The sequence below is a fragment of the Brienomyrus brachyistius genome, chromosome 3 (assembly GCF_023856365.1).
Source record: "Brienomyrus brachyistius isolate T26 chromosome 3, BBRACH_0.4, whole genome shotgun sequence".
Taxonomy (NCBI): Eukaryota; Metazoa; Chordata; class Actinopteri; order Osteoglossiformes; family Mormyridae; genus Brienomyrus; species Brienomyrus brachyistius.
This window is the reverse complement of record NC_064535.1, coordinates 6986705-7002822: the sequence shown is the minus strand read 5'-3', so window position 1 is coordinate 7002822 and position 16118 is coordinate 6986705. Positions and strand designations below refer to the sequence as shown.

At 45.1% G+C, this 16118-nt stretch overlaps 1 protein-coding gene across 1 annotated transcript in view; it reads right to left on the bottom strand.

Moving 5' to 3' along the window:
* The window catches only part of pcsk2 (proprotein convertase subtilisin/kexin type 2), a 31380-nt gene extending 19711 nt beyond the window's left edge, over window positions 1-11669 (bottom strand). The window contains exons 1-5 of the mRNA XM_049008305.1: window positions 11266-11669; window positions 8833-8937; window positions 1773-1886; window positions 1370-1478; window positions 931-968 (exon numbers count right to left, since the gene is read on the bottom strand). Coding sequence (XP_048864262.1) covers window positions 931-968; window positions 1370-1478; window positions 1773-1886; window positions 8833-8937; window positions 11266-11448 — 549 coding nt within the window. The 5' untranslated portion in view covers window positions 11449-11669. The remainder of the gene's footprint in view (window positions 1-930; window positions 969-1369; window positions 1479-1772; window positions 1887-8832; window positions 8938-11265) is intronic.
* Between the last annotated feature and the right edge of the window lie 4449 nt (window positions 11670-16118).

The window sequence follows — 16118 nt, the reverse complement described above, 5'->3', positions numbered from 1 at the left end:
ACGCTGAAATGCGTGGGGACTCGTCAACGCAAGAGCACCATTAAAATATCGAAATAATGCACCATCGAGAAAAGACACCCTATTAAATACTCCCTGCAATGCTTTGCATTGTTGAGGCAGAAATGTGATGTTTGCCTCCGTTTTCATCTCATGCTGCCTTGTGTCACATCTGAGACCTCAGCGGCTCAAGGACACATGAAGGGCACCATCCCTAGTTATTTTTCGAGATTAAAAGACATGTCAGAGTGTTCTGGGGGCATCGAGTGCTGTCACATCTCAGCCTGTGCTCTGGTTCTAGGTTTTCGTCTCTGCCTTCCTCTCCCTTTTCTGCCGCAACATCTCCTGGCACGAGAAGTCTGCTCAGACAAATTCGGCGAGGCCTCTTTGCGCCTCTGCCAAGGCACGTCCCACTCCCATCGCAGCAGGAGAACTTGTCCCCTCATCGGATCTCAGGCTGTGAGCTGCATCTCCATGCAAAACAACGGGCAGCATCTCCGTTTGGACACAAAAGCAAGAAACGCACACGCACGCAGCTCGTCCGTGGTTTTTTTTTTAAATGCCACGGTGTCTGTTTGACACGAACCCTCGTATTTTCGCATCATCGTCCGAGATCAAGGGCCTCGTTTGGTGGCTACAATCCAGCCGGCCGAGTGCCTTAATCACCGACCTGCTTGGCCGAGTCTCTTGTCTCATCTTCGGATTTTTAGAGCTGGGAGCCGCAGTCACGTGAGTGATACCTCCCGATAAGCCCAGCTGGCCCGCAGCCAGAAGCCCAGAACACAGCAAAACCTGGCAGCTGGGCGGCCGCCGGACCCCATAACCACCCATGAACACACGACCCGCTCACACGAGTGCGTTGGTTCCCAAGGTACGATGGCAAAACGAAGGACGGAATGCAAGCTTCCGAAACAGGCCATACGGCTTACTTACATAATTCAAGGCAAGATCTGGGTGCAAGTAGTCAATACCTGTGGGGAGACACACAGAGGCATCTGCTGTAGTTATTGCCTGTATGTCGCACTTCTGTCCTGTATTCTATACAAAGGCATAGATCATTTCGTCATTCATAATTAATTAGTTATGTTTCAGGTTTTCTGTTAAGACTGAATAAATGATCAGGCTAGTTTATGAAAATCATACATTGTTTACAATTTTTTATCAACCCAATACATATTAATGGCTATATAAATTAATGCATTAATGCATGTTAACTCTCTTGTTGAATTTGCAAAAAAATAAGGCTCTGTTTAGTGGCACGGTGCATTATTTTAAGCCCATTGTTTGAACACGATGCAAGCGCAGGCCCATCCCTCGCAGCGATGCTCGTATCTCAAGCTCATAGCATTTGCGGCACGAACGGACCGCCCACCGTCGTCCATGATGCCGATGGTGACTCCTTTCCCGGTGTATCCCAGCTGCCAGGCTTCCGCCACATTGAGATCTAATCCCGGGGTGCCATCCGCCTGGCCTGTGTTTATCTAATCAGTCACACAATATGGGGGCGTCATGTGGGGGAGGGTGCAAATCAGCCCCAAGGGCCCAAAACACAAATGTCACCATTACAAATGTTCGCCTTGTCAGTCCAGTGGGGGGGCGAACTTAGAAAGACAAGTTAAATAAAGGCATGTCTTGTAAATAAAAAGTTGTGATCTACTACACAGCAAGGTACATGAGAAAACAGGGTGGGCTTTTAAAGCGGCACATCAAATAAAAGCGAATTAAAATTAATCACAATCATTATAATTATACAGCAACAATGACCTGAAACTTACCAGATACCACTGCTTTGTGAACAAGGGGTCATTTATGTTGACATCGATGTTATTGATGTCTCTATACCCTCGCTTCGTCCGGCCAAATCCCTTCTGTGGAAACACTTTCATCACCTGGCGGGGGGGCACCAGAAAAAGGAAATAACAGTCAACCAACCTGGAAAAAAAAAAAATTCTAAAAAATGTCTAGAAAAATCACTTTGCATACAAAACTTGTATAGAATAAACCTTGTGAACTCCAGCATTTTCTGTCATATTTTATTGATAACTTTGACAAATCCAGGGACTTCGCATTTCGGTGATGCAAAGCATCAGCCAGTAAACCAGCTTTTCCGATCTATGGGGAGAGGGAACCCCACTGGAATTTCACAATGTCTGCTGGAGATTTGCTCTCTTTCGAAGATATGGGAACGTATACTATTCCAAACATCTCCTGGCAAGAACAACTAGCTTCCCATGTAATCCATCTTCCTCTGATGGCCGTGCGTAAATCACACACCCTCCCCAATGCCTCAGCAGCTCCTCTACCAGGCACCAGCTGTGCTTCCACACTGCTTTGGCAGCTGCACCCTCAGATGTTCTTGGGCACCTCCTCCTCCATCAAGGAGTCTGCTCCTCAACTTTACCCGACATTCAGGAACCACACAGGAGCTTCACTTAGACCTGGCTTCTGTGGACAAGATTTATCATTGAGTATGAAGATTCACAAAATTTGACTAATAAAATAAAGAGATTTACAGATTAATACTAAACCTAAGATTTAGTATTAAAATACAGCAGATGGCAGAAGACTTGAATTTAGAATTCAAGGCCATCGGAGGTACAATCCACTGCTTTCTTGTGAGGTATAGATACTACAAATGTGTTAATTCTTCATAAATATAATTTAATTTTCTGCAGAACAAGTGCAAGTTCAATTTTGTTGTTTTGAAGGCTGATAAAAAATTTGAACCGTGTGGGTTCTTTTGTAATTATTACATTGTGGGGACCAGATTTCACAGTAAATGTGAAACCTGTAACTTTTTATTAACCTTCAAAAGCTCAGTCACCTGACTTTTCCATTATGGTAACACGCCTTCCCACAGCATATCATATTACTCCTAATTCAATCTAAGAACATACAGGTAGTGAAGAGTATCATCACTTCAAAGACACGTTCGATGAGTGCACACGACTATTTTCCATATGGGCCGTTATTCAATCGACTCTAATTTCTGAGATAAGGTTGACCTTAATCTTCAGCGTCAAACAGGTGGGGAGGAGCAGGGGAGCCATGACTGCCTGTCACAAAGCTCTCCCCAGACTATCCATCATGAACCACCATCCTGGAGGCCTGAGAGCATCTGCGCCTCAGTGCCATGCAAGCTTCAGAAGACCAACACACAATATCAGTGTCTCCAAGGCCGAAGCCGACCTCAACCACGTCAAACCGAAATTGTGACAACGCAACGCAAATATCTTCATCACACCCATAGTCAAAGACCTTGTATTCCATGAGTTCAACTTCTAACAGGCGGCAGATTTACTTGTTCCACAAGTCACGGGCTTCCGAAGGATATTTCCTGAGCTGGTTAAGAGTACCGCTGAAATTCCTTCCATTCTTAAATGAGACTGAATAAATGGTCAGAAAACTAGCGTTAGCATGACAGCTACAAGACATCCTGTCTTGGATAAAAATTGTTTCCACCAATCTCTCCTGGATACCTCATAACGCCCACATAGGAGGAGCAATTCAGTCACGGATTGATATAATGTTACTCACTTTGACAAGTCAATCGCATGGTGGGATAATTCCACAGCGGTCGCTGGATGCCTGTTAGCATGTCGTTACTTGTTATGTATTACTGATGCCGACTCCAGCTCTAGCTGCTCCATTAAGTGTAAGTAACGCGAATCTTGCTTTTATGCTATCATCAAACCAGCCTGGATAAGAAAATTGCTAGCAAAATTGATCATAATAAAGCCAACAGTTTCCTAACAATCTCCGAGAGGCATCTGGCCATCTGTAAATAGCTATTTTAAAACCACATCTGTCTAAGTATCTAGATGTGTTTTTTTGCTGAGAGGCACGACTCTGCATCGTATAAGACCAGAAAGCTACGCTGGCAAAATAGTAGCCGAGAGTTAACATCAAGGATGGCAGACAAGCAGCTAAGGTAACAAAACAACAGCGCAGATGGAAGTATAGCAGGTGCAGCAGTATCATGCATGGAACCGACCAGTAACATGCAGTCTTGCAATCAAAAAAGTTGTTTTGTGCTGACTCTGTAAATAGGATGTCCTCAAATCATTCTAACTCTGTCCATATAATCCTAGTCAGGACTTGTGCCTAATAAAAGTTAATCTACACAACCAACCAAGTTTCAGAGTTTAAGAGATATGAGTCTGGAAGCATGACATCCTGCGCGACTCGCCTGACGCCATGAAATGGAGTCTCCCTCGATTGGTGTGTGAGTGGTATGGTAAATGCATGCGAGTGAGCGACCCTGCAGCTGTTGTTGAGTGATGGATTCATCCTAATGGATGACATACATTTACTGAAATGGGCTTTAGAACTGATACAGCAAGCTGAGCTACCATTGCAGGCAAAACATGGCCTACGAGTCGAGTTGCCCTTCTAGCTAAATGGTATGCTTGGTCTAGGATTCTCAGACTTGTACAATTTAATTCCTTCTGCACGGTCATTGCACCTGCCGCCTACAGCGCCACCTATGGGCAGATGGTTGCCCTCAACGTTGCTGGTGAAGAGCAAAGTGCTCCTTATGCTAACTGGTGCTAATCACTGCACAGCGCTGTGCTTACTCCGCTATGCAAGGCTAACTATAGGCTTGGAGGACAGCAGAGTGATGGAACACCCATCCTGGTCCGCGAAGCATAAAGCCGGGTGTTCGAATAGAGGGAATGAAGTCTAATCAACCATGAAATAAACGGGCATAAGAAGGAACTTAAAAACCAAAAATTAAATCTGTCACTTGAGTCTTTCGAGCTTTTTGGCTTAAAAGAACGTAAGTGAAAGGTCAGGTTTTCTCTCTGTCGGAGCATCTACACGGGGCAACATCTACGGGGGAGCATCTACAACTTACCCCTCCCCAAACGGACCTTATCATTACTGATTAATGAATCAGACATGATTCATTCTGGACGTGTTTCTTTGAGGTGAGCCGGAATAAACACAGAAAATCCTGGGTCACAAAACACATTGGATTTACACTTGATAGAGATCACCGATTAAGCACACCTCACTCACGGCCAACAATACGAGCTGGTGACTATATAATGGGGGGGGGGGGGGGGCGACAAAACCCCACAAACACCCCCGCAAACCTCCTTCTTTCTCTACGCCCGAATGTTGGGATTATTTTCAACAGCCTGTGGTGTCAGCCAGTTCAAGAAAATCATCGCGACCTGACATAGTTTTCTCTTGGGAGCGGTAGATGATGATGATGATGCTGAGAAATGTTTTACTCTCCCCTGTTTCTGCAAAGACCTTATTGCTTTTGTTGTTTCATGATGCCAAAGTAAAAGAGGCTCAAATTATCCCCGAACCATAAAAAGGAGGCACACAAGCCCAAATAAAGACACATGAAGAATAGTTTTCGTTATTGTCGCGACTATTCATCAAAAACATTTCAAACGGTAGCAACACTGGGCCTGACTTCACTGCTCCCACAGTACAACCAGAAACATCCATGACCTGTAACTGGAGACCCGTCATGAAGCTCATTTTAGCTCGTCCCACGGGATTCACTCAGAAAGGCACTGCGCGGCCGCTGGGTTTGTATGGACCCTGCTTCCAACTCCATGGCATTCCTGCGTCCATGTTAAAGATCTCTGTTACCCTTTGAAGCTAATGGATGTTTCATTCAACAGCTGAAAGGACAGAGAAGACAGATCAAGTCTATGTGGAGATAAGAGCAAACAAGTACAAGCAGCTCTAGATAAACAAAGCAGGCCTCTCCGTATGAATATTACCCAGCAGTGGAAGTAAATGGGAATTTAATCAATACTCTCTGTAACTCCACTAAATGCTGTTTTGGAAATGGGGTGCTGAAGGACTAAAACCATCTCTTACTTCTTCGTAACCTGACTGGTAAAAGCTCACTCCTGGCAATCACGCGGCAGAAATAACAGCACACTGTGTGACGGTCTAGCGAGAGCTGGATTATTTCACTCACATATAATGAGAAGTTTAATTAGGTATGCTGCTCTGTTTACATACATAATAAACTGTGATAATAACAATATGTGATTGTGTGTGTGTGTGTGTGTGTGTGTGTGTGTGTGTGTGTGTGTGTCCTGAGATGTACTGGCATCCAATCCAGGGTGGCTACCCGGCCCTGTGCTCCAAACTGTCTAGTATAGACTGACCCCCCCCCCCATCCTTGTACTGGATGGATGGATGAATGGATGGATGAATGGATGGATGAATGGATGGATGAATGGATGGATGAATGGATGGATGGAGCTCATTGGAGTTCTACTTATAGACAAATGTTCTGCGAGCAAAAGGAAAAATGATTGTCACATCTGATTGGTTGGTCCCATCTCCTCTTGAACTTTTCTTGGAACCACCTCCTCTATAATCTGATTGGTTATCTCTCTGAACCAATCATTTTCCAAAACTGAATAATTTTTACAAAGCACATCCAGACAAATGAATGTTTTTCTTCACCTAAATGGACTCCAGCATAAATCTTAAAAAAACAGACTCTTCAATGCAAGACACGTATCAAATTCACTGCAACCGAAACCATAACTATGAAAGCTTGATAAAAACGAGGCAGAGAGCAGGGCCAGAGAGACAGAAAGCTGTACTCCATTCGACTCGTGCAGCAGGTCACGAAGCGGGACCGGAGGGGCAGAGAGCGGGACCGGAGGGGCAGAGAGTGGGACCGGAGGGGCAGAGAGCGGGACCGGAGAGGCAGAGAGCGGGACCGGAGAGGCAGAGAGCGGGACTGGAGAGGCAGAGAGTGGGACCGGAGGGGCAGAGAGCGGGACCGGAGAGGCAGAGAGCGGGACCGGAGGGGCAGAGAGTGGGACCGGAGGGGCAGAGAGCGGGACCGGAGAGGCAGAGAGCGGGACCGGAGGGGCAGAGAGCGGGACCGGAGAGGCAGAGAGCGGGACCGGAGGGGCAGAGATCGAGGCCGGAGAGGCAGAGAGCGGGACCGGAGAGGCAGAGAGCGGGACCGGAGAGGCAGAGAGCGGGACCGGAGGGGCAGAGAGCGGGACCGGAGAGGCAGAGAGCGGGACCGGAGAGGCAGAGAGCGAGACCGGAGAGGCAGAGATCGGGGCCGGAGAGGCAGAGAGCGGGACCGGAGAGGCAGAGAGCGGGACCGGAGGGGCAGAGAGCGGGACCGGAGAGGCAGAGAGCGGGACCGGAGAGGCAGAGAGCGGGACCGGAGAGGCAGAGATCGGGGCCGGAGAGGCAGAGATCGAGGCCGGAGAGGCAGAGATCGGGGCCGGAGAGGCAGAGAGCGGGACCGGAGAGGCAGAGATCGAGGCCGGAGAGGCAGAGAGCGGGACCGGAGAGGCAGAGAGCGGGACCAGAGAGGCAGAGATCGGGGCCGAAGAGGCAGAGATCGAGGCCGGAGAAGCAGAGATCGGGGCCGGAGAGGCAGAGAGCGGGACCGGAGAGGCAGAGATCGAGGCCGGAGAGGCAGAGAGCGGGACCGGAGAGGCAGAGATCGGGGCCGGAGAGGCAGAGATCGGGGCCGGAGAGGCAGAGAGCGGGACCGGAGAGGCAGAGAGCGGGACCGGAGAGGCAGAGATCGAGGCCGGAGAGGCAGAGATCGGGGCCGGAGAGGCAGAGATCGGGGCCGGAGAGGCAGAGAGCGGGACCGGAGAGGCAGAGAGCGGGACCGGAGAAGCAGAGAGCGGGACCGGAGAGGCAGAGATCGGGGCCGGAGAGGCAGAGATCGGGGCCGGAGAGGCAGAGAGCTGTACTCCATTCGACTCGTGTGGCAGGTCAGGGAGCGAGGCCGTGCCAGTTCAATAACTGCCAAGGTACATATGGGCAATATCACATTATTCATTAAACACGGGCAGTCGACACTGTCCTCTGCCAGACCCCCTCTTGTTTATTTTGCTTTATATCCATTAAACATATTAGCGCTGAAAAGTGGTTTACATTTATTTTCATTAACGCCATGCTAACGGGAAACGTAGGACCGCAGGAGGCTTGCAGCACAAGTGCTTCTGGCTGTACCCGATCCAGCTCTCAAAGGGCCCAGGATGCTTTCGTTATTCCCATATAAATAAACATGGCGGGGAGGGAATGAAATCAAAATCTTCAACAACGTGTCAAAAGTTACAATTCATATGCGAATGTGATGCCCACTGATAGACCATAAAAAATCTTTAGCCCTGTAGGTTACCGATGCTGATGGCAATAGTATTTTATAATTGACTCAGACCTGCTGGTATTAGGTGAAGTGAACTGTTTTGCAATTTTCATTGTGTGTTGTTTCTGTGAAAATTAAACTTAAGAAACATCCACATGAGAAATAGTGAAAACGGGCTTATAAATAATTCGATTTAATTGCGACCACAGAATTGAACAAATAAAGATTATTTATGCCAATAATCGCAATGTGATTTCCCATCTACCCGAGTTTACTTACGGACTCTAATATCAAAATTCAATGGCAAATTTAATAAATATTGAACTATGGGCTGAGTGCATTCATCTCGAGGAGCCAATCCTTAAAACACTTCTTAAAGGAAAACACACTGAATCCCACTGCAGAAACTACACACATGTTCAAGTCCTCCTGGAGTTTGTTTTTTAATAATAAAGCACAATAGAACATTTTCAAATCACTCAAAGCAACAAAACGCTCACTAAGACAGTTTAAGAAAATGTAATAACAAAAGGCCAGCATCTAAACTGCCACGTCAGACATATAGACTCGCCACAACAAACTCACACATTTTAACCTTAATTTATCATGTGCTTCCAAAAGTGCTGAAGACAGAGATGTCTCAAATTAGCCATTGTCTTCCCCCTGACTGCATATCAGTCCGTTTCTATGGAAACCGAAGTGTGAGCGTAGAGACCTACCCTGTGGTCCTTCTCCAGCTGATGCTGGAGCAGGAGGCTACGTCGTCTCCTGACCTGGGCTGTGTCCCGTGGGTAGAAGTGGTACAGACCCTCACCGAAGGACACCTGTGACACGGACAGAGCGTGGGACATGTTAACGGCGTCTGACAATAGCGTGGTACGAAGGCAGAGCAGTAATTCATAGTCAGCGAGAATAAATGACAGGGCTCATGTTTGGCCAGGGATTTTTTTTTTTACGCAGATCAAACATGTCCTCGCCTTGCTAAATCATAGTAGAAAATGCAAAAATCTCATTTGTCACGTTGACGCAAATGTGCGGCCCTTTCGAAGGAAACGGTGACATTTTATAATTTCATTCTGATGCCATTAGATTATTCATCTGGTGCCCTTAACTAGTGGATGCTTTACATCAGTTACAACTGGAATATGACAGGGGAAGCGAGGGGTCGATATGACGCTTGGTAATTTTAAAAATTAAGCTGCCGACATATTGCAAAACAGGAGCTTCTGAGACTAAAAAACTATCAGCTAAACGACCTACAGTGTCGCACCATTTTATTCTGAACGCACACAATTCCAGAAAACATTTTGGATTTGGACGTCCCACCTCCACCTTATCTCCGCCTCTCTTCCCAGTTCCAGTTCCTTCTCACTATAGTCTCCTAAATTATTTTACGAAAGCGGCTCTTTAATAGGACAGTAAATCGTGCAGGGATGGGCCTTTTCGCTCTGGCAGGTGAAACCGTGGAAAGGTGTGCACTAGTTATAGTGGAAGTCTAGAAAAAACATTCGGAGGGAAGCAAACATGCAATGAAAGATAGCTATCCATTTAGCAGAACTTAGTAGGCAACGAACAGGACAGAAAAACAGCAGGAAGATGCTGAATTTTGCACCAGCTGTACAGAATGAGGGCAACCTGGCTAGCTGAAGCTCCATCTGTAATCACCGTTTGAAACTCTCCGTCTGGGCCGTCACACTTCAGTGGATGAAACAATTCATTGCATCCATTAAAAATGTTTTGACATCTAACAGTTCAGGTTTGTCAAACACATTGTTTCCACATCCACTGACTAATAGGTCTTCATGGGTTAGGGGCAGGTAGAGGAATAGTGTTTCACGCACATTTCGTCATGCCTGAAATGTTAGATAAATGCATTTTATCTACCTTTTTTTTTTTCGTATTTATACTAAATCATTGAATTCGCCAGTAGCCTTAGATTAGCTCATGTGCATAGTAAACGCGTTTAATCACAATGTTGACTCTTTCGCCAGGAGGACGCAGTACGCGGCAGAATAGTTTTTATAAATTGCAGCGATAAGAAACGATCCTCCTTCCAGATTGACGACCCGAGAGCTTCAAAGAAGGAATTAAGGAGCCCGTGAAATGTGCGCATTATCGCAAATGGTCGCAACACCCTACGTACTGTTAGATGGTGTTTATTAGTTGGTTAGCTGAAAAACAAACCAAACGTTATTTACAATATGCACCGCAGTAAAAAGCATCACACAATAATACCAATAATAATAATAATAACAACAACAACAAAAGCAGTAAAAAGTATTAATGTTGTTGTTATTATTATTACTTTTATTATTACTGTATATTAAAGGTGTTTATGTTTCTTCCTGCATGCGAGATGCATTGAGCTCCCTTGCACTGTAACTTTCCCCTGGGATTCCTATCACCCTCTTTGAACAGACGGTTGTCTTTCTCCACAGCACAGATACTGCGCGACCCCTCTTGTTTGCAGGACAATTCGGTCACGAGCCTAACTTGCGGATTCGTTTCGTTAGAAGCCTTTTTTTTACAGGAACACTGTACACCCTGCGGTAATGTGGGCGACTGTGTCAGCCTAATTAAACCAATTTCACTTTACTTCTCAACATGTGCACTGGGTTTGTGTCTAAGCCAGAATTACTCCATATTAATATATTTATTCATAATGCTTTTCAAAATTGGCAATGACGTCATTCATAAAAGCCTTAGGAAACCTTAATATATATTTCCAGCCTGTACACATTTATTAAATAATGCATAAATTGCCAATTATGATTTATTGACAAAGAGCAGGTTACTCTGGTGTAATATAAGTTCCAGGTAAAAACCGTAAATGCAAACAGAACAGAATCTACAAAAAAAAGACAAGAGTACATATTGTTCATATGAGAGGGTTCAAATTTAAAATGTAACAAACGTTGCAAGTATTTAGTATTGTATGTTTGAATTCTGTATAATAGTATTTGTAGTATATTAACTGTATTATTAAAGCTAATACAATTAGTTATTGTTAGACCAAATACATCTTTAGAAAGTACTTGCCCTGTAAGAATCAGTCCGCGCAAAACGGAGCATCCGCAACGTTGTTATTGCAAATAACAGCATGTGAATTTACTCATTTGATTCGTCGGAGTTGCTGCTAGCACTGTGCCTACCTTTCGTGCACCGTCGAACCCGTGTTCCGCGGCAAGTTGGTGGGCTTCATCTTCTAACCCCCCCTGCAACTGAACCAAGAAATGCTCCGTAATAATCCCTTCGTCTGCGGCTCGCGCTAAAACAGCAAACGCGTGGAGTACTAGAAATACGAGCGATGTCCCATCCTTGGCAGGTCCCAGCATCGTGCCGCGATTTGTGTCAGGAGTGGTAATGCAAGTTAATTTTGCGAACGGGATGCCTATGTTTACGAATTCACTTGAATAGACGGATTTCGGGACACATCTCAGCAGGGAACGAAACCGGAGTGAAGTTGTACCGTTATGCCAGCTCAGTGCTGTGCGTATAGCAAGGGAGCAGGGCTTGTTTGGTATCAAATCTGCATTTCTGCCACCCTTTCATCTATAATTTAGCACGTTCCTGTTGGTCTTCGTGTGACGTTCCGCTTTACACTGCCCAATAAGCTGTGGCGGGTGTGGCTGCACGGCATCCCCCCCCAACTCCACAAATCCCCCGGTTCAACCTAACCCGTCATGTACAGATAGATCCTCCACTTGCAGATGCCGCGCCGAGAGTAGTTTCAGCACCCTGGAGAATTCCTCCATTTCCCGTCAACTGGTTCGGCGGTCGTATAGCGGGAATAAATAATGTTTACAAAACACCATGTGGAAGAGAAAGCGGCAGTTATTCGTGCGTTGCTTCAGTAATCAGAATTTACACGAAATATGCGATGGGTGCTTCTATCTAATTCTGTTGTCTGAGTAGACATGCTTTAAAAACCAAGAAAATGCGGAAATAACACAAATATCTGTAGTAAAATAATCTAACAAATGCAAAGTTAATGTACAAATTAACAATAATAGTTATTATTATGGTAAGGCTGGCATTATTATTATTATTGTTATTATTATTATATTATATAATTATGTTATGTTTATTGCTGCATTACATGTATTATGGTTACTTGCACAGATGGTTTGCCAACCTTTTGGGCACAACTATGAATCATTAATATGAGCTGTTTAAAAAGCAGAGCTCAGGTATAGAGTTAAAAGGATGTGAGGAGGCGGTGTATCAGTCACAGTAGGCATCGCCTCCGGTCTATTTGCCAGTGTTCCCTCACACTACCCAGCACCCCACATATGCCCAGTGAACGTCACCGGTAGAACCGGCATGGATGTTGCCGTGGCTGGTGGTGGTCGGTGACTGGACAGTGCCAGTTACCGGATGCAGAGCTGCAGGTTGTCAGTGTTCAAATTAAAGAATAGCAGCCTTAAAGTGAGGGACTCTCTCCTTTTTCGGTGCAGCTGCTGGACTCCTGAAGCAGTCGTGACTGCAGCTACACTGCACTTTTGGGGTTATCACAAACGCAGATTGCACGATGATGGTTAGTGGTCTCAAGGCTCGTGCACCTGATCCTCAGGTAGGACGGTACTCGCACACTTAACGATCCATAAACCGAGACCTGGCTCAAAGCACTGTCCTACATTTTGGGAGCTTAAAGACAAATGTAGGGCATTACCTTCTGCTGACCCTTTTAGGTCGCAGACCGGGAATTTGCACCAGTGACAGCTACAATTGTAGCCCGAAACGCTACGCCCACGCAGGCTGAATCTGAGGCAGCATGCAGCCAGCTGCAGCCTGCCTGGGGATGGCCCCTCCGCGAGCGCCGCTGCTGTCTCTTATGCAAATGAAAAATGTGCTATGCGCTCAGTCAATGCTCATCTGAGCGTGGAATGGCAAACGGCGGCTATGCGGGGAAAAGCAGAGACTTTTTATGCCTGGTTCTGCTCTCTGACAATGTAACATGCAACAGTTCCCCATCGTTTCCTTCTCAGGCATACAATTTGCAGAACCAATGTACACTCCCTGGCCACTTTATTAGGTACACCTTGCTAGAATCGGGTTGGACCCCCTTTTGCCTTCAGATCTTAATTGTTCGTGGTGTAGATTCAGGTGTTTGAAATATTCCTCAGAGACTTTGGTCCATGTTGACAAGATAGCTGCAGATTTGTCAGTTGTATCTTCATGATGTGAATCTCCCATTGTATTATGGGATGGATATCTGATGATTGTGGAGGCCTTTCGAGTGCAGTGAACTCATTGTCGTGTTTAGAAAACCAGTCTGAGATGTTATGAGCTTTGTGACACAGCATGTTATCCTGCTAGATGGAGCCATTAGAAGCTGGGTACTCTATGGTCTTAAAGGGACGGACATGGTCGGTGACAATACTCAGGTAGGCTGTCGGCATTCAAACGACACTCAGCTGGTGCTAAGAGGCCCAAAGTGTGCCAAGTAAAAATCCCCCACACCTGCAGCCTGAATTGTTGATACCAGACAGGATGAATCCAGGCTTTCAGGGTTTTTATGCCAAATTCTGGCCCTAAGCATCTGAATGCTGCAGCAGAAATCAAGATTCATCTGACTATGTAACATTATTTCATCACTGTCCAATTTTGGTGAGCCGTGCCCAATGTCGGGCCAGTTTCCTGTTCTTAGCTCACAGGAGTGGCACCCGGGGGGGTCTTCTGTTGCTGTAGCCCATCTGCTTCATGATTTGACGTGTTGTGCATTCAGAGGTGCACTTTTGCATACCTCAGTTGTAACGAGTAGTTATTTGAGTTACTGTTGCCTTCCTATCAGCTTGAACCAGTCTGGCCATTCTCCTCTGACCTCTGCCATCAACAAGGCATTTTCACCTGAAGAACTGCCACTCAGTGGATATTTTCTCTTTTTCAGCCCATTCTCTGTAAACCCTAGAGATGGTCGTGCGTGAAAATCTCAATAGATCAACAGTTTCTGAAATGCTTATGCTAGCCCATCTGCCACCTGCAACCGTGCCACGATTAAAATCACTTAAATCACCTCTCTTCCCATTCTGGTGTTTGATGTGAACAATAAGTGAAGCTCCTGGCCTGTACCTGCATGGTTTTATACACTGTGCTGCTGACATATGCTTGGCTGATTAAAAAAACAGTTGAACAGGTGTACCTAATACAGTGGCCAGTGAATGTACAATAGCGATCGCATTCTGCCTGTATGTGTTAGATTCTTTCATTGTGTTTCCCTTCAGTCAAACCAAGAATCTGATTTTGTCCACGAACAAACAAAACTGTACATAAATCATGTTATTCCTTCAAGCTGTCTGTCTCAGCCAAAGTTCACTGTAATTGTAAAATAACTGCCGGGATGGAACAGCCCGGTATACAAGGAGGAAGATTTGGACCTGATACACAATTTCAAATGACCTGTGAAATTAAATTTTTCTGGACTCCAAAGGTTTGGAGACCATGAGAGGTACAGCTGCAGGACAGCTCTTACTACATACGTAAACGATGTGTGTCATTTTGAGTCATTTCTTTCTTCCCCTCATATGAAACAGAGGAAATTGCTATTGGTGGAAAATCATGTTGTCCTGCACTGGAATCTCATTAGAGCTAGTTATTTATAATTTATAAATACAACAAAATGTATAACTTTTAGGATTGGTAGCTATAGAAACCTCAGGAAAGTATTTTGATAAAAAAAAACAATCTGAAAGTTCTAGAAGACGTTCCTTTGTATATTGAGATTTACGGACCTGCCTGGCACAAAAATATAATAGTTATATCTTTTGTATTGTTCTTGTTACAGGATGTTCCCAAGAACATATGATGCATCTTTTGATATTAGGAAGCAGAAATTCATTCCTGCCTGATAGTCTGTTACACAGTAAACAGCCAAGGTTTATAGCTACCCTCGAATCATGCTGTGACTTGACCGCCATTTTTCTGAAATTAAATTTTCCTGTTTCTAAATTATTTGTGCTCATTTCATTGATCTTTTGCAGGGGATTAGATGAAATATGTCCTAGTGCTGGATTCGATCAAACCACTCGAGTCCTGTGTTAGTCTGAGTTGTTTTCATTCATAAATGACCCAGTGAAGACCTGAATGTAGTATTATGTGGGTTTACTGATTCATTTTTATCCATCTAGGCATCTTTAGTGCATCGGCAATGAATGGTGGCAGTGAAAATGGTGTAATATAAGCAATCACAAAGGGGGTGGAGCGAATCAGAGGTACCATTAGTCTCTGTAATACCAGGACATGAAGAAATTAATGGTGCCAACGTAGTGTTGTAAATATGGTAGGTCATGTGTATCTGTTCATTGTACAGTACCATTGTTCACTTTGTTGTGTCTGACTAATAAACTAACATGTTAACTGCTGTATTTCCAGAACTAGAATCTTCATCTTTCCTTTACTTGCATCTATTGCATTTGTGAAATGTTTCCTGGAATCTGGAGATTGTACCTGAGGAAAAAATGTTGAGGGAAACAAGCTGGGACTTGTGTTATAATCCAGTGTCCAGCCAGCGACTCAGGTCATGGAGTAAACACATCTCAATTATGTCACTTGAGGCAAAGCTCTCCAGGACGAACAGGGAGTCGGGCCTTAGCGTTTCGTCTCCATCCAGGCCTGTCTGTCGATATGAAGGAGTCGTTCATCAATCCGCCGTGCTGTGGCACCGCACTGGACCGGACGTCTCCCACTCCCAACTCACACACAAGTTCCATCCCACGGAAACCTTCATACTGGGAACCCTGTGCTGCTCCATTGTGCAATAAAAGCTTGACTTGTCATATTTCATATGTCATATTTCCTCAATAAATCCAACTTTCGTTCCCGCACGCACTGCGATAAAAGAGTGTGTGGAATTTCATTAGAATGGATCGACAGGATTTTATTTAAGAAAATACTCATGATTAGTTAATGCCCGAGGAATGTCTGATTTTACAACTAATGAAGTTCAGCTAATGAACCCCATGGCGGTTGTGCCTTTATCTTCTGCTCTAACTGGCTTTACATTATT